At 35.5% G+C, this 15,848-nt stretch overlaps 3 protein-coding genes and 1 long non-coding RNA gene across 4 annotated transcripts; 1 reads left to right on the top strand and 3 right to left on the bottom strand.

The window, feature by feature from the left end:
- Positions 1 to 7,134: 7,134 nt before the first annotated feature.
- On the top strand, positions 7,135 to 8,763 carry LOC137246492 (pre-rRNA-processing protein TSR2 homolog). Its single transcript, XM_067777595.1, has 3 exons — positions 7,135 to 7,344; positions 7,400 to 7,538; positions 7,595 to 8,763. Exons 1-3 carry the CDS (start codon positions 7,228 to 7,230, stop codon positions 7,921 to 7,923), a joined length of 585 nt encoding a protein of 194 aa, XP_067633696.1. The 5' UTR covers positions 7,135 to 7,227; the 3' UTR covers positions 7,924 to 8,763.
- PIG-P (phosphatidylinositol glycan anchor biosynthesis class P) lies at positions 8,755 to 9,275 on the bottom strand. The gene has a single exon (XM_067777603.1). The coding sequence runs from the start codon at positions 9,273 to 9,275 to the stop codon at positions 8,775 to 8,777; it is 501 nt and encodes a 166-aa protein (XP_067633704.1). The 3' UTR covers positions 8,755 to 8,774.
- Tcs6 (Threonyl-carbamoyl synthesis 6) lies at positions 9,241 to 9,697 on the bottom strand. Its single transcript, XM_067777616.1, has 2 exons — positions 9,580 to 9,697; positions 9,241 to 9,523 (listed from the first exon to the last, which is right to left on the bottom strand). Exons 1-2 carry the CDS (start codon positions 9,627 to 9,629, stop codon positions 9,241 to 9,243), a joined length of 333 nt encoding a protein of 110 aa, XP_067633717.1. The 5' UTR covers positions 9,630 to 9,697.
- A 23-nt stretch (positions 9,698 to 9,720) lies between these two features.
- LOC137246517 (uncharacterized) lies at positions 9,721 to 11,559 on the bottom strand. The gene is made up of 3 exons (XR_010951531.1): positions 11,491 to 11,559; positions 9,994 to 10,070; positions 9,721 to 9,939 (listed from the first exon to the last, which is right to left on the bottom strand). It is a non-coding gene; the product is annotated as an uncharacterized lncRNA (long non-coding RNA).
- Between the last annotated feature and the right edge of the window lie 4,289 nt (positions 11,560 to 15,848).

The raw sequence follows: 15,848 nt of genomic DNA, 5'->3' as shown, positions 1-15,848 counted from the left end.
TGGAGGGAACGAGCTTATCAACGGACAGACCTAAAGCGTCTAAAGGATATTGATGAGCTCAACTCCACCATCAATAAGCTGAACAGGAGAATTTTAGAGCTAAATCGGGATATGCTTGAACACAAGCAGGTAAAAAAAAATGTGGTGGATAATGCCATTATTCCACATCCAGGAGCGACGGATGATGCTATTCTCTTTGCCAAGATGATAGTTGGCAAGAAGGGTAAATGGTATGATAATGATGAAAAAAAATTAGCGCAAAATATAAGCTACATGTCGTCGAAAGCATATAAATTTATGAAAGAGGACCTGGGTTTCCGCTTGCCAAGCCAGAGTACCTTATTGAGAAACCGACCAATAAGGTATGTTCGTCCAGGCATTGATGAGAAAGTAATCGACAATTTGAGGTCAATGATTAGCTCAATGTCTGGCACCCAACTCATATGCCAAATCATGTGGGATGAGGTGACAATAAAGAAAGACTTGACTTATAACAACACCGTTGATGTCATTCACGGCTATGTTGACATGGGAGGAGCCTGTCGACAAAACGAGGTGGGTGATAAATGTATATTCTTTATGATAAAGGGAATTTGTAGTAATTGGAAGTACATAATGTCCTATTACGTATCACGAAGTGGAGCATCGTCTGATGATCTGCTTACGTCGCTATGGAGGAATATCGACGTAGCTCGTGAAATAGGACTAGACGTTAAGGCAGCTATTTGCGACCAAGGCGCCCAAAACGTCGGTGCTTTAAATAAGCTTGGCATTAGCGCATCGAAGACTACAATCAACTACAAAGGCAAGGACGTCCATTTTATATTTGACTACTGTCACTTGATGAAGAATGTTAGGAATCAATTTTTAGGGAATTTCCACTTTAAAACACGAGACGGCATTGTGAGAAATGCGGTAGTCAAAGACCTGTACAATGTTGACAGAGAAAACGAAAATTATAAAATATGTCCTAAGCTCACTGAGTCCCACATACACCCGAGCAACTTCGAGAAAATGAGTGTCTCGCGGGCTACCCAGCTTTTAAGCAATTCAGTCTACGCTGGACTGAAAATGATGGAAGACTTAAAGCTATTTGGAAACGACGCCTTGATTTTGCAGTCAGTGAAGCCAACACAAATGTTTGTTAAGACAATGAACGATGTGTTTGATGACCTGGACTGCAAAAATTTGTATGATAAAAATCCGTTGAAGAAGCCGTTGCGAAGAGATGATACGGAGAAAAGGCAACGACTCTTGGATTACATCAAATATTTTGAATCGATTGAGATGAAGCATCAAAACAAAGTTCTATGCATAGTTGCATTTGCATGTGAAATTTCTATCCGTATCTCGCTCAAGTCACAATCGAACGTAACTATTATGAGGAGCAATAGCGGTCTAAGCGACATGGCTAGTATTTTAAGTAATAAACTAAAAGAGTCCATTGATAAAATGATCACTACTAAAATGGTTACAAAAAAGAAAAAGTTTGATGAGTGGTTTGGAAACAATATACGCAAAATGAAGCATACTAAAATACAATTATACAAGTTAGCCAGGTGGAACAATTCGTTTGCGGATTCGCAAAATTATAAAGATTATAAAACTACTATACTAAGGAGCTCCGAAGTGCGCGAAACAAATATATATCTAATAAAATTGATACTTCGAAAGACCAAAAAGCAATGTGGAGAGCAATAAAGCAACTCATATTAAACGAAGAAAGAACTGAGATAGGCAAGATAATTGTGAAAGGCCATGAACTAAAAAATAAAGTGGAAATAGCTAATGAGCTTAATACATTTTTTATTGAAAGTGTTGAAGAGCTCAACAGAGATATTCCCCAAGTGTCATAAACTAACTATGTTAAGCCATGTGGAACGCAATTTAAACTTTAAACATTAGACTTAAACGATCTCTTTAGCGTTATTAAAGTCATGAACAATAAGCAAGATTACAACCGCGTCTCGACAAAAATTGTACTGTGCGCCTTGAAAATAATAGGACCAACCCTCCTGAAAATTATTAATAATTCTCTAAAGAGTGGTGAATTTCCCAGCAAAAATGGCCATGGTGGTACCAGTGGAAAAAGTAAAAAACACGGTGAATCCAGAAGAGTTTCGACCAATTAATATATTAATGACCGAGAGTAAAATACTTGAGAAAGTGGTACACAAGCAATTGGAAGCCTATATGGAGAGGAATTAACTGATATCCGAAAACCAATCAGGATTCAGACAGCGACATAGCTGTGAGACAGCGTTAAATTTAGTAATTTCTCACTGGAAATCAGAAATGAATGAGGGAAAATGCATAGCTGCTGTATTTCTGGATTTCAAGCGAGCATTTGAAACAATTGACAGGTGTATTTTGGTAGAGAAAATGAGAAGGTATGGAATTGATGGAGTCGAAAATCAGTGGTTCGAAAGCTACTTGAGTAACAGGTGGCAACGCACGAAAGTCGCAGAAGGCATCTCAGAGCATGCACAAATAACACTAGGCGTACCACAACTTGCAGTGCTTGGTACTCTTCTGTTCCTAATATATAATAATGATATGGAAAATATACTAAAAGGAGTTAAAATTTCTCTATTTGCAGATGATACACTACTATATACTACTGGAAATTCTTGTCAGGAGTGTATTGCTAGGTTGAACTATAACTTAAACTATAACTATATTAGTATGAACAAGCTAAAACTCAACGTTAAAAAAAAAATAAAGCAATTGTAATCAACGGCGAATCGGAAGAAAATATTATAGTTAATGATGAAATAATAGATAAAGTTGACGAAATTAAATATCCAGGAATTGTCATCGACAAAAAATTTAATTTCGATAAGCATATAGATTATATTTGCAGTAAAATATCGAAAAAAATTGAATTTTTCTAAAGAATTTGCAAAAATATATCTATCAACAGCGCCGTAAAGATGTTTAATGTAATGATCAAGCCGCATTTTGATTACTGCTCGACCATTTTATTCCTGGGATCCACACAGATGAAAAACAGGCTGCAAAAACTACAAAACAAAGGGATGCGGAGCATACTATTATGTAATAGGTTGACACCAATCACATATATGTTAGAAACTCTGAAATGGTTAAATATCAATCAAAGAACAATTATGAACGTACTTCTTTTTGTGTTTAAAATGAAAAATCACCTACTACCAAAGTACCTAACGAGCCAAATAGCATATGTAGGAGATGTGCAACCCTACGGCTTAAGGAACAAGAATGATTTTAGAATTAAATTTTATAAATCCAATAAAGCACAAAATGTTTTAATGTATAAAGGTCTAAAACTTTTTAATGAATTGCCAAACAATATAAAAAACGAAAGAAATATTAATGTATTTAAAAGACTGATAATATATCATATTAAATATGCTTTTATTTGAACAAATACTTAATTTTCATGTGTTTACACGTTTGTGCTAATTATTTAATAAAAAACTAAAATTATATCAAAAACTAAGGTCACAGCTTATTTCGCGCACTACGTCCTGCCTTAGAAAAAAATACTTTTAATTTAGTTAGTACCTCGTATGACCTCCTTTTTGTTAAATAACATCATCAAAATGAATTTCATAGATGCAATTAGTTTTTGAGCAGATTCGGGTGGTACTTTATACCTTTCTTTCGCTAATATTACTAATATGCCTTTGCCGTGTAACCGATTCCAAAATTGACCACAAATTTTCGATGGCATTTAATGCGAGAGGTTGTGGAAGTGGATTCATGAGGTGTGGACAGTTCCATATTACCAATGCCAGCACAATCCTGGATATGTGTTAAGGGCATTTGTGTTGGTTATTGCGAAATCGATCACGTACACCTAAATTAGGAAGAATTTGCAACAAATTGTCTTCTCGTAAGGTTAAATAAAAATTGTTGCCCATTGTACCATCAAAGAAAGTTATTTTGCCAACTCCATAGGCAGCCAAGTAGACCCAAACCCATCACACTTCCACCGCCATACCTTACAGGTGCCTTCAATTTTTTTATTTTTGAGCTCTGAAAGTGCTTTTTGAGCTCTGTATTTGCTTTACACCTCACTTTAATCACGCCATATAAGCCAAATATATAAAAATATGGATTCAGAGATGATACGTGCGGTGTTAAGCAATTTCAGAGCTCAAAAATAAAAAAAAATTTAAGGCACCTGAATGGTATGGCGGTGGAAGTGTGATGGGTTTGGGCCTACTTGGCTGCCTCTGGAGTTGGCAAAATAACTTTCTTTGATGGTACAATGGACAACAATTTTTATTTGACCTTACGAGAAGACAATTTGTTGCAAATTTTCCCTACTTTAGGTGTACGTGATCGATTTCGCAATAACCAACAGAAATGCCCTTAACACATATCCAGGATTGTGCTGGCATGGGTAATATGGAACTGTCCACACCTCATGAATCCACTTCCACAATCTCTCGCCTTAAATGCTATTGAAAATTTGTGGTCAATTTTGGAATCGGCTACACGGCAAAGGCAGATTAGTAATATTAGCGAAAGAAAGGTATAAAGTACCACCCGAATCTGCTCAAAAACTAATTGCATCTATGAAAAATCATTTTGAAGATGTTATTTAACAAAAAGGAGGTCATACGAGGTACTAACTAAATTAAAAGTATTTTTTTCTAAGGTAGGACATAGTGCGCGAAATAAGCTGTGACCTTAGTTTTTGATATAATTTTAGTTGTTTATTAGATAATTAGCACAAACGTGTATACACATGAAAATGAAGTATTTGTTCAAATAAAAGCATATTGACATATGTATATTAAAATTATGCATTTGAATTTTTTCGACACCGTCACTAGTTTCCTTTCTATATAGCTCAACAATTTTGTTCTATAGCTGCACGAAATAAGCTGTGAGCCACTGTATATAGTTGAACCATGTTGTTATCCCAACAGCTGACTGCTTCTTCTTGATTATTTTCCATACCATCCCTTCAAAAAACGCGAGTACTCCATAAATAGTGTAAGGAATACTCCTTTGGGAGTATAGGAGTATTCCAAAACTAATCTGTATTCATACGAAAAATTTGCTCCAATTAACATTGCGATGTCCTAGGAGAGGGGTAGGTGATCCCACTCTCGCTTTGTTTGTGAGTATTCCATACAGTACATACGTGAGAGTACTTTCTAAAGTACTTTCACTGTAGTACTCCATGGAGCACCCACAGAGGACAATATGCCAAAGTACTAAAGAGGAATTGTGTCGGAAAGAATTATCGGAGTGAATTTAATTTAAAATGAAGGTAAATGAAGAGGGGCAATACAACTTTTATATTTTTTACTACGAAGATTCTTATGTTATTTAGCATTTGCGTGAATAAAGAAACTAATATTTCTCTATACTATAGTATGTATACATAAAACCAGTGCGCATTTTATCAGAGTTGCCATAGTAAAATTTTATTATCAGTTATTTGTATGCAATATTTTACTTTTGGCAACTCTGTTCGATCATCATCGGTCGTGACCACGGTCGTTAAAAAACGAGCAGTGATCGGATGATGGTGGTCCGCAAACGCATTGCAAAGGAGTACTGTTAGAGTAATCCAACATGAGGAAAATGGAACACGTAATCCAACATTTTTTGCAGGGATGCCGCAACGATACAAGGTGCATGGTTCAATTATATGGTTGGCTCATCTCATCAGCTGATTTTATTTATTTCATTGCATGGTCGATGGGATTGTCAAAAGGAGATCGCAAACTCAAAATGAAACCAATACATTGGACATTTTCTTACACATACAAAAACTGCTAAGTTTTATGTTTCAATTCCATACCATTCGCACCAACATTAATACACAATTTTTGACAATTTGAACAGACATATTTTGTTATTGTACAGATGAGCCAACCAAATAGTTGAACCATGACAATGTGGCAGCATGGCGACAAAACCTACAAACAAATAAAAGTTTGATGTACTTTGTTTTTGTAAATTCAATGGACAAATGTCAAAATCGTACTGCGTCGGAAGTTGATGTATCAATTCAAATAATAAGTTTATAATCAGCTGTCCCATGCTGCCACCTTGTATCGTTGCGCCATGTTCCATACAACGCCTTCAGGGCGAATCTATACCAGGTGGTGTCAAAGCGAATTCAATTAATTCGCCGTGCAGAAGAATGTCAAGTCAAAAGAAAATTTTCATAGATTTTGATTAACTGACATTTTGTTGTACAAGGCTTTGTATGGAAAATTATCAAGAAGAAGCAATCAGCAGATGGGATAACACCACCTGTAATGAATTCGCCTTGACCACCCTGGTACTGAATTCGCCTTGCCTGGTACTGAATTCGCCTTGATAGTGCTCCATACCTTATTCCAAAGCGAATCCATACTAGGTGGTGGCAAAGCGAATTCAACAAATTCGCCGTACAGAAGAATGTCAAGTCAAAAGAAAATTTTCATTGATTTCGATTAACTGACATGTTGCAGTACAAGGCGTTGTATGGAAAATTATCAAGAAGAAGCAATCAGCTGATGGGATAACACCACCTGTAATGAATTCGGCTTGCCTTAAGCCGTGGTTACTCACGAACGTACGTAGAAAAAACGTGTCAGCTGACACGACCTATCTTATGAGTGTGCAATGTAAACGAAAACTCACCGACGTGCAACGCCCGTACGTACGTAGCCCGGAACGTAGAAATCAAAACAATTTTGATTTTTTCCGTAAGAACGTGTCAGCTGATCGCTCTCTCACTAGACAGAGTTGCCTAGTGAACTTTTGTGCGCTAATTTTTGACCGTTTGCAATTTTATGCAAAAACGCCTAATTAAAGGTTGAAAAATTGTGAAAATAATTCGAAATAATTATGTAAAAGTGCTGATTATAAATATTTAATCTATTTATACTTATTTAATAGTAATCCGGCCTTTTACAATATCAAAAATTAAATTGGAAAAAGTTGATGTTTCCATAAGCATACATGCAAAATGGTCAATGGCAACAGTGCTTATCTGTAAACAATACACACACAAATATCTTATGTACATGTACACAGACGCACACATTGATTCCTACGGGCTTGAGAGTTCGGTCAAACGTGCTTCGTACGACAAACGTCCGTACGTACGGCGCACGTCGGTGGGTAACTGCCGCATTATTCACAATAACCTCGTTTTCACGTGCAGTAGTTGACTTTTGTACTAACAATTGGGATTCAAAATCTTTTTTAATCTAACCAAATATCCTTGACATGGCCCAAATAGACTTTGAGAAAAACTTTCGGGTAGTTTTAGAGAAAGTCTTCAATAATTGGCAGAACTTGCGTTTGGCTGTCGAACATGGTATGGGTGGACGCAACGGACAACAGGTACATAGTTGATATCCATTCTTTTTCCTCGAAGTCATTCAATTCTGTTTTCCAGTTAGCCATTGAAATTATGGATTACATATATAAATACTGCACAGGCAATGAGAATATAACGCAAAGTGAACTCAAAGATGTATTAGAAGAACTGCTCGACCAAGAATTTGACACAATTTGTGAGGATAGTTCTATTCCCGGTAAGTATGGACTATCTACGAATTATAAACGATAAAGAACGTTTTCTTTTTCTAAGAAATATGCCGCAATTTGCTACGCTACAAAAACCTTTGCAAACAGGGAGAGATTGCCCAAATTGAAGACGAACTAAGCAAACTGCCCCAAAGCAAAGAGTGGCTGCGACCCGATGTGAAGATTGTTTATACACCCATTGTGGGTGAAGATTCCTCTTCAGATGAAAATGAAGAGAGTAGTGATTCCGACAATGGCATGGATATTGACGATGCAGCGGACTCAGATATTGCCACTTGTAGTAGAGTCACACGATCAAAGGCACGAAGCCAAGAGCAAGGGTTTGTGGAACCGGAACCTGGGTGGACAACAGTTCGAACGAGTAGAAAGTAATTTTATAAACATTTTCATACGCCTTAGTAATGTTCGAAAATCGATACCCAGTTGAAATGATTGGAATACATACATCGTATGCTAAATGCATGAAAAAGTATGTAAGATTCATATTTTGTTTAATTGAAAACATATTAATTCATATAAAAAGTATACGTGCTGCATTAGTGAAAAAACTTATATGCATGCATAAAATGTGCATGTTGTATCAATGATCGTATGTTTTTGTAAAAATACACTTCTGAATTTTGTCTACATAATTTAGGGTTCTTTGACTTAATATATTGTCTTCAAAAATTTATTCATATTAATGAAATATATGTAGTCAAAACAGTAATTTTTTGGACAGAACTCCAGGATATGAATAACTGAGAGATTGTGCAACTTGGAATATATCGAAAAATAATGACGACCGCTTACCGTTTTACCCAAGATGCTTTGCCATCATTGAACTGTTGTGAAGACAATTTTAGAGATACTGGGGATCAAACCGGTAAGAGTTGTGCCTGTATTAATAGACCATATAATCCAAGTTGATGGTTTCAAGGTGATTCATCTCTCATCATATCAATGTTATTGTAATTGTTATTAAATATGAAGAATGAATTCCTGTTGGTCAATGCAGGGATAGGTATTTCGTACGCACGAAACATACGTATTGATACACGTTTTTGTAGTGCTTTTGTATGCATTCGGCATTAAGACAACCTTATGCATACAGAAGTAGTACTAAGGGATTCATACCCCCTGAAAAACTACACGTGTTAAAAAAAAATGTCGATGTTTCGTGCATACAAATGGGTAATGAACTATAAAGATGAATAAAGAAAGTTTACTCTATAGTAGCGTTTTTATTCGTATGTTATTTTATTAACATCTTTCAAATCCAAAAACCGCAATGTCGATATCTGTTCATGTACCGCCGGTAGGATATGCTCTTCATAACAAAATTTACAATCGCGCAGTATCTGCCGTGGTCTATGTGGTGTAACCTGCTGAGCGTATCTTACTTGTGACCATATACAACTATCTGTACTCTCTTTATGTGTATAATCTTCGGCATGGCGCAATAACAAAGCCGTATCCATTACAGACTCCACTTCATCCACGTTAGGGGTCATAGCTAAGCCAATTCCCGGATATATAAAGAACTCAAAAAAGAACATTGCTATCAGTACCAGTATCGGTAAATAGGCAGCAAAATATTTATGTGGCAAATAATTGAGGCCCCAACTGTCGGTAGGTAACAACGCCCACATAATATATAAAATAAAAAGTGTATAGGAGAGTAAATAGAAGGCAAAACCGTACACCGCTCTATGTGGAGTTGGAGCTGGTGTGTGTTCCGGCATTATTTGTCAACTCAGTATTCGACCCAAATTCTTTTATTGTGTCCTTACAAAGTAACAGCGCTTCAAAAAATGATGTGATTGCTGTACGCAGTTTCTTTACTTCGTCAGCTGTAAAATGTACCTCTATGTAATTGCCTTCTACTCGTAATTCTTTTTGTACAAAATTGCGACGCGGCTCCTTGTCCACACTTAACACACGAAATACTATATCCGCACACTCTCCTGACTCAAATGGGATTTTCAAAGTTCTGCAAGTAGGTGGGTGTTAGGATAATCTTCAAATAAAGGTCCTTATTATTCTTACGCTTCGGCGGGCCTTGTAATTTGATCTATAAGTGCTTCTGGAGGTGGCATGATGAAGTCAAATTGTGTCCATAGTAAACCTTTAAAATGCTTGTGTCAACGAATTTCCAAAACTTGTCCATAGATCAGATTGATACGAATCTTTTGTTTATGCTCTCATATTTTCGCTCTCACGAGGGATTTATTTTCTAGTTGTTGCTGGCAACAATCACAGATAAATCCCTCGCGCCAGCTGAAGCGGGTGCCAGAACAAAAAATGTGCCAGCCAAAACGAAAAACGTGCCAAACATTTTGGTAAACTTTAGTTTGACCTATAACTGTAGAATAGCGTTCAAAAATTATGGGAAAAAGGATAAAAATACTTGTTTTAGTGTAAGTATTATTAGTTCGAAGGCGGAGGGTAAATATTATTTACCATTCAAAAGTTATCACTAAAAGCAGGTTTTGTAAATATGAACTCCCGATGCAACCAGTCCATCTTGATCACAGAACCTGGAACGCCAGACATCCATTAAATAATGTTAATTATTATATCATAGGTCCGATTTACTGAAATTTCAAAAGGATATATGGTTTTCACTGCGAGTTAAATGCAGTTACAATATTTGACTAATTAATTTAATCGAAATGTTAGTTTTACTTAGATTTGTTTATATTTAACTCTAACTAGTCGTATTATTGTAAAATAAGTTCAAAGAAATTAATATTTGATGACTATCATTTTATTAAATGATTGAAACTATAATCGCCGAAATGTATGTCAAAAATCCCCATTTTCAGATCTATTAATTTTTGTTTGGAGTGGCATCATTGATAAATGTTATAAAAAATGTGCATTTTGACAGCGCTCTCTCGAAACAAAGAGTTGTAAATCCATTCATCGATGACTTGTCTGTTCGCGCACAATCAATAAGCATACTTGGGGCATAAATCCATAACTTAGATTAGATTGATACGAATCTTTTGTTTACGGTCTCATATTTTCAATCTCACGAGGGATTTATCTTCTAGTTGATGCTGGCAACAATCACAGATAAATCTCTCGCGCCAGCTGAAGCGGGTGCCAGAACAAAAAATGTGCCAGCCAAAACGAAAAACGTGCCAAAAATTTTGGTAAACTTTAGTTTGACCTACAACTGTAGAATAGAGTTCAAAAATTATGGGAAAAAAGATAAAAATACTTGTTTAAGTGTAAGTATTATTAGTTCGAAGGCGGAGGGTAAATATTATTTCCCATTCAAAAGTTATCACTAAAAAGAGGTTTTGTAAATATGAACTCCCGATGCAACCAGTCCATTTTGATCACAGAACCTGGAACGCCAGACATGTAGGATAAACCCTATCCATTAAATAATGTTACGTTCCAGTGAGACTTGGGCGAGATACGGATAGAAATTTAACATGCAAATGCAACAACAACGTTGTGATCCTGATATTTATGTGGTTCAATTTCTGATCCGTATAGCAGTTCTGTTCGTTTCGTTTCTGTAGTAGATTTTGTGAAAGCTAACCACTTGAGTTGGTAGCACTCATGGCTCAACTATATGGTTGGCTCATCTCTACAGCAATAACATACCTTTGTTCACATTGTCAAACTTAGCGTGTTGGTGTTAGACGAATGGAATGGAATGAAAACATAAAACTTAGCAGCATTTGTAGGTAGTAAGAAAATGTTGTAAATTCGTTGGTTTCTTTTGAAGTTTGCCATCTTCTGACAATCCCTACTCCAGTGAAATGAAAAAAATAAAAGCAGCTGGTGAGATGAGCCAACCATATAGTTGAGCCATTGTAGCACTGAACTAAATACGTGTACATTTGTGTATACAAAAAGATCTCGCCATATTTAAAAGCAAAAACACTGAAAGAGTAAACAACTTGAAGATGATGTAAGGAAAGTAAATAGTTTGCTTACGTGCGAAACTATTTAAATGTTAATAATTCTATCAGTATCTTAAAATTTTGTGTACGTTTCTTCTTATTTTCTACAAAACAGATGTTTTATATTAGTGCTGCCAGCTCTCATAAAGTTGATCCACATCGTTCCAATGAGATTTGAGCCAGAGCTCGATAAACCAATGGAACGGCCCTAAAGAGTTGCAAATCCATTCATCTATGTCCATAATGCCATAAATGAATGGATTTGCAACTCTATGTTTCGAGAGAGCGCTGTCAAAATGCACATTTTTTATAACATTTATCAATGATGCCTCTCCAAACAAAAATGTATAGATCTGAAAATGGGGATTTTTGACATTCATTTCGGCGATTATAGTTTCAAACACTTAATAAAATGATAGTCGTAAAATATTTATTTCCTTAAAGTTATTTTACAATAATACGACTAGTTAGAGTTAAATATAAACAAATCTAAGTAAAATTTACATTTCGATTAAATTAATTAGTCAAATATTGTAACGCATTTAACTCGCAATGAAAACCATATATTCTTTTGAAATTTCAGTAAATCGGACCTATGATATAATAGTTAACATTATTTAATGGATAGGGCTTATCCTGCATGTCTGGAGTTCCAGGTTCTGTGATCAAAATGGGCTGGTTGCATCGGGAGTTCATATTTACAAAACCTATTTTTAGTGATAACTTTTGAATGGGAAATAATATTTACCCTACGCCTTCGAACTAATAATACTTACACTAAAACAAGTATTTTTATCCTTTTTCCCATAATTTTTGAACGCTATTCTACAGTTGTAGATCAAACTAAAGTTTACCAAAATTTTTGCCACGTTTTTCGTTTTGGCTGGCACATTTTTTGTTCTGGCACCCGCTTTAGCTGCCGCGAGGGATTTATCTGTGATTGTTGCCAGCAACAACTAGAAGATAAATCCCTCGTGAGAGCGAAAATATGAGAGCGTAAGCAAAAGATTCGTATCAATCTAATCTATGATAATGCTTTAAACAGTCAATTGTTTACTCTGGACTTATGGCCGAGCCACATGCAGTTTTTCATATAGATGCGTTAAACCAAGGCGAATTCAGTACCAGCAGGTGTTGTTATCCCAATTGCTTCTTTATTATTTTCCTTACAAGGCTTTGTACTACAACATGTCAATCGGAATCTTTTCAGTTGACATTCTTCTGTACGGCGAATTGGTTGAATTCGTTTTGCCACCACCACCACCACCTGGTATGGATTCGCCTTGCGTTCAACACAATAGTTACGTTCCATTGAGACTTGAGCGAGATACGGATAGAAATTGAACATGAAAATGCAACAACAACGTTGTGATCCTGATATTTATCTGGTTCAATTTCTGATCCGTATAGCAGTTCTGTTCGTTTCGTTTTCTGTAGTAGATTTTTTGACAGCTAACCACTTTAGAGTTGGTAGCACTCATGGCTCAACTATATGGTTGGTTCATCTCTACAGCAACAACATACATTTGTTCACATTGCCAAAATCAGAGTGTTGCTGTTAGACGAATGGGATGGAATGAAATCATAAAACTTAGCAGCATTTGTATGTAGTAAGAAAATGTTGTAAATTCGTTGGTTTCATTTTAAGTTTGCCATCTCCTTCTAACAATCCCTACTACAGTAAAATGAAAAAAATAAAATCAGCTGGTGAGATGAGCCAACCATATAGTTGAGCCATTGTAGCACTGAACTAAATATGTGTACATTTGTGTATACATAAAAGAATTCGCCATATTTAAAAGCAAAAACACTGAAAGAGTAAACAACTTGAAGATGATGTAAGGAAAATAAATAGTTTGCTTACGTGCGAAACTATCTAAATGTTAATAATTCTATCAGTATCTTAAAATTTTGTGTACGTTTCTTCTTATTTTCAACAAAACAGATGTTTTATATTAGTGCTGCCAGTTCTCATAAAGTTGATCCAGATCGTTCCAATGAGATTTGAGCCAGAGCCAGGGGGCCTACTCTGTATTGCGATGCGAAAGGCAGTGCGATGCGAAAATAAATTGCGATACGAAAGGTAATTGGAACTCTGTAGCGCTATCGCATCGCTAACAATGTCGCTTTTTTATTTTTCGCAAATTTTTTGCTTGAGTATGCATCACTGACCAAACTCAAAGAAAGAGAACAAAAGAAACAAGGCGATTACAATTTCGGCAAACGATTAATTTTTGTTGAACAAATTAAAAAAAGGATTCTGTAGCATTATGGAACGATTTAAATGAAGAAAGGATTCATTTAAATGAAGAAATCCTCCCAGTTCAGAAATTGAACTGGAAGAAGTGAACGTTACAGAAAGCGTGGAAAATCATAGAATGGGAAATATTGCTATTTGTATCAGAGAACAAATAAAAAATGACATGACTTCCAATAAAAATGCTTTATAAAAAAGTGATTTCGATTTAATTGTTATTTATTTATGTATTTTAAGTCCACTAGGATTACAAATTGTTGCTTTTGTGTTTGTTTTATTTTTTGAGTTGTCCTATATATTTTTAAATGAATATAAAGATATCAATTTATAAAATCATCAATTAATACTTACATATTTGAACAATGCGAATGCCTATTACTTGTAGCAAGAAAAATGCGAAAATGAATGCTGTTTGACATTCGCTTTCGCTTTACAGAGTGCCGGCAATGCGAAAAGGGAGAAAAATTGCGAATGGGCAAAATGTGAATGCGAAAGTCAAAATATACATGCGAATGTCAAGATACAGAGTACCGATTTTGCGATTTCGCGTATTTTTTCTTTCGCATCGCAATACAGAGTAGGCCCCCAGAGCTCGATAAACCAATGGAACGGCCCTAATCTTATGCATGCCAATAAAAGGCCAATTAATGGTTACTTATAACCATAAAGCCATAATCAGATAAAACAGCTGATCGAACCAACCTTATGGAAATCAATGTAATCGATTAAAAGGCCAATTAATGGTGACTTATAACCATAAAACCATAACCAGAAAAAAAGCTGATCGAACCTTATGGAAATCAATGTAATCGATTAATGGTGCCATACCATAACACTAACGCCATAACCATATCATACCCAACCAATTGGTTTTTGGTTTCTCGCCATATCCATAACCTAAAAATATTTGAATTGGTGAATTTAATAACTTTTTGTAGATTTTATTCATTTTTTTGGATACGTTATGACTAAGGGACTTATTTTTTGTGGAAAATGTTTGTAATTGTTTGCATTTTCTTCATTTTTATGAAATTTTCAGGTTACGGCACCATTAATCGATCACATTGGAGATGGTTATGGTTACGACTATGGTGTTAGGGTTAAGGAAGTTTAATTCTCCCTTAACATTGCCACAATCACAGAAGAAGTTGCGTTTGTAAATATAAAGGAACTTCAGACTTGGCAATTGAAGTTTATTTCGCCCTGCCCATTCACATACAAAATATCACGAATGACTGTTATAAACATTCTCACTATACAAGAAAAACACTTGGTAATATATTTTGTCTCCTATTCGTTTGTTAAAATACAGTTTTTAATTGTGAAAAATATTAGAAAAGTACCAAGGAGTGGAAAAAATTATTTCACTTGTAAAGTGTGAAAGCACTTTTAGCCAAAGCAAATGAAAAATTCTTCTTATGCTTTGCTTGCAACAAAAGTTGGAAGTTGGCTACTTTTTCATATCAGATAAACAATTTGGATGCAAATACATACATACATACAATTTGGCCCCTATTATGACACGAATTCGATCTTCGACTGTGGTCGAAAGAGCTGGTTGAACGAATTTTCATTCGGTATTATTAAATGCAAATATTAAAAGGAAAAGTATGACTACGGCGGAATTGTGGTTTGATGATTCGTCAGATGAAGAGGAAAATTATTGGAGCTAGCCAGGAGTATGCAGAAGACGGGTGGGGGATGCTTTAAATCCTTTGGAAATGAATTCCACCACGTAAGATTAGCTTTCTAAATAAGTTGTTAAATTGTTGAAATTATAAGTTTCGTTTATAGATTTATTCAAAACTTCAGACTGCCCAAAGAAGCGTTCGTGGATTTTTTGTCCAGTACAGATGCACAAGAGCTAAGTCTATTCCTAATATTCTAAAATTGGCAAAAATTCTCCGATTTTGTGCTCAGGAATCCTACCAACTGAGCATTGGAAACGAAAATGCATTCGGACTTGCCCAGCCGACTGTGTCTGTGGTACTGTCAGAGGTGTTGAATGTCTTGGAAAATTTTATTTGTGAAAGATGGATAAAATTGAATGACGAGGAGACTGAGCTGCGTAAAGTAAAGTTAAATTTCTACAATGTGCAAGTGCCTTTTGCTATATGGGGATTTTATTCCATAAT

This window comes from Eurosta solidaginis, chromosome 1, assembly GCF_040869045.1.
Source record: "Eurosta solidaginis isolate ZX-2024a chromosome 1, ASM4086904v1, whole genome shotgun sequence".
NCBI lineage: Eukaryota > Metazoa > Arthropoda > Insecta > Diptera > Tephritidae > Eurosta > Eurosta solidaginis.
This window is presented reverse-complemented; position numbering and strand designations above follow the sequence as displayed.

Bases quoted from the DNA above. Each gene is read 5' to 3' on its own strand.
- PIG-P (XM_067777603.1), bottom strand. From the start codon at position 9,275: ATGCCGGAACACACACCAGCTCCAACTCCACATAGAGCGGTGTACGGT.
- Tcs6 (XM_067777616.1), bottom strand. From the start codon at position 9,629: ATGCCACCTCCAGAAGCACTTATAGATCAAATTACAAGGCCCGCCGAA. The intron at 9,524-9,579 runs GTAAGAATAATA...ACCTACTTGCAG, and splicing joins ATTACAAGGCCCGCCGAAGC to AACTTTGAAAATCCCATTTG.
- LOC137246492 (XM_067777595.1), top strand. From the start codon at position 7,228: ATGGCCCAAATAGACTTTGAGAAAAACTTTCGGGTAGTTTTAGAGAAA. The intron at 7,345-7,399 runs GTACATAGTTGA...TCTGTTTTCCAG, and splicing joins GTGGACGCAACGGACAACAG to TTAGCCATTGAAATTATGGA. The intron at 7,539-7,594 runs GTAAGTATGGAC...TCTTTTTCTAAG, and splicing joins TGAGGATAGTTCTATTCCCG to AAATATGCCGCAATTTGCTA.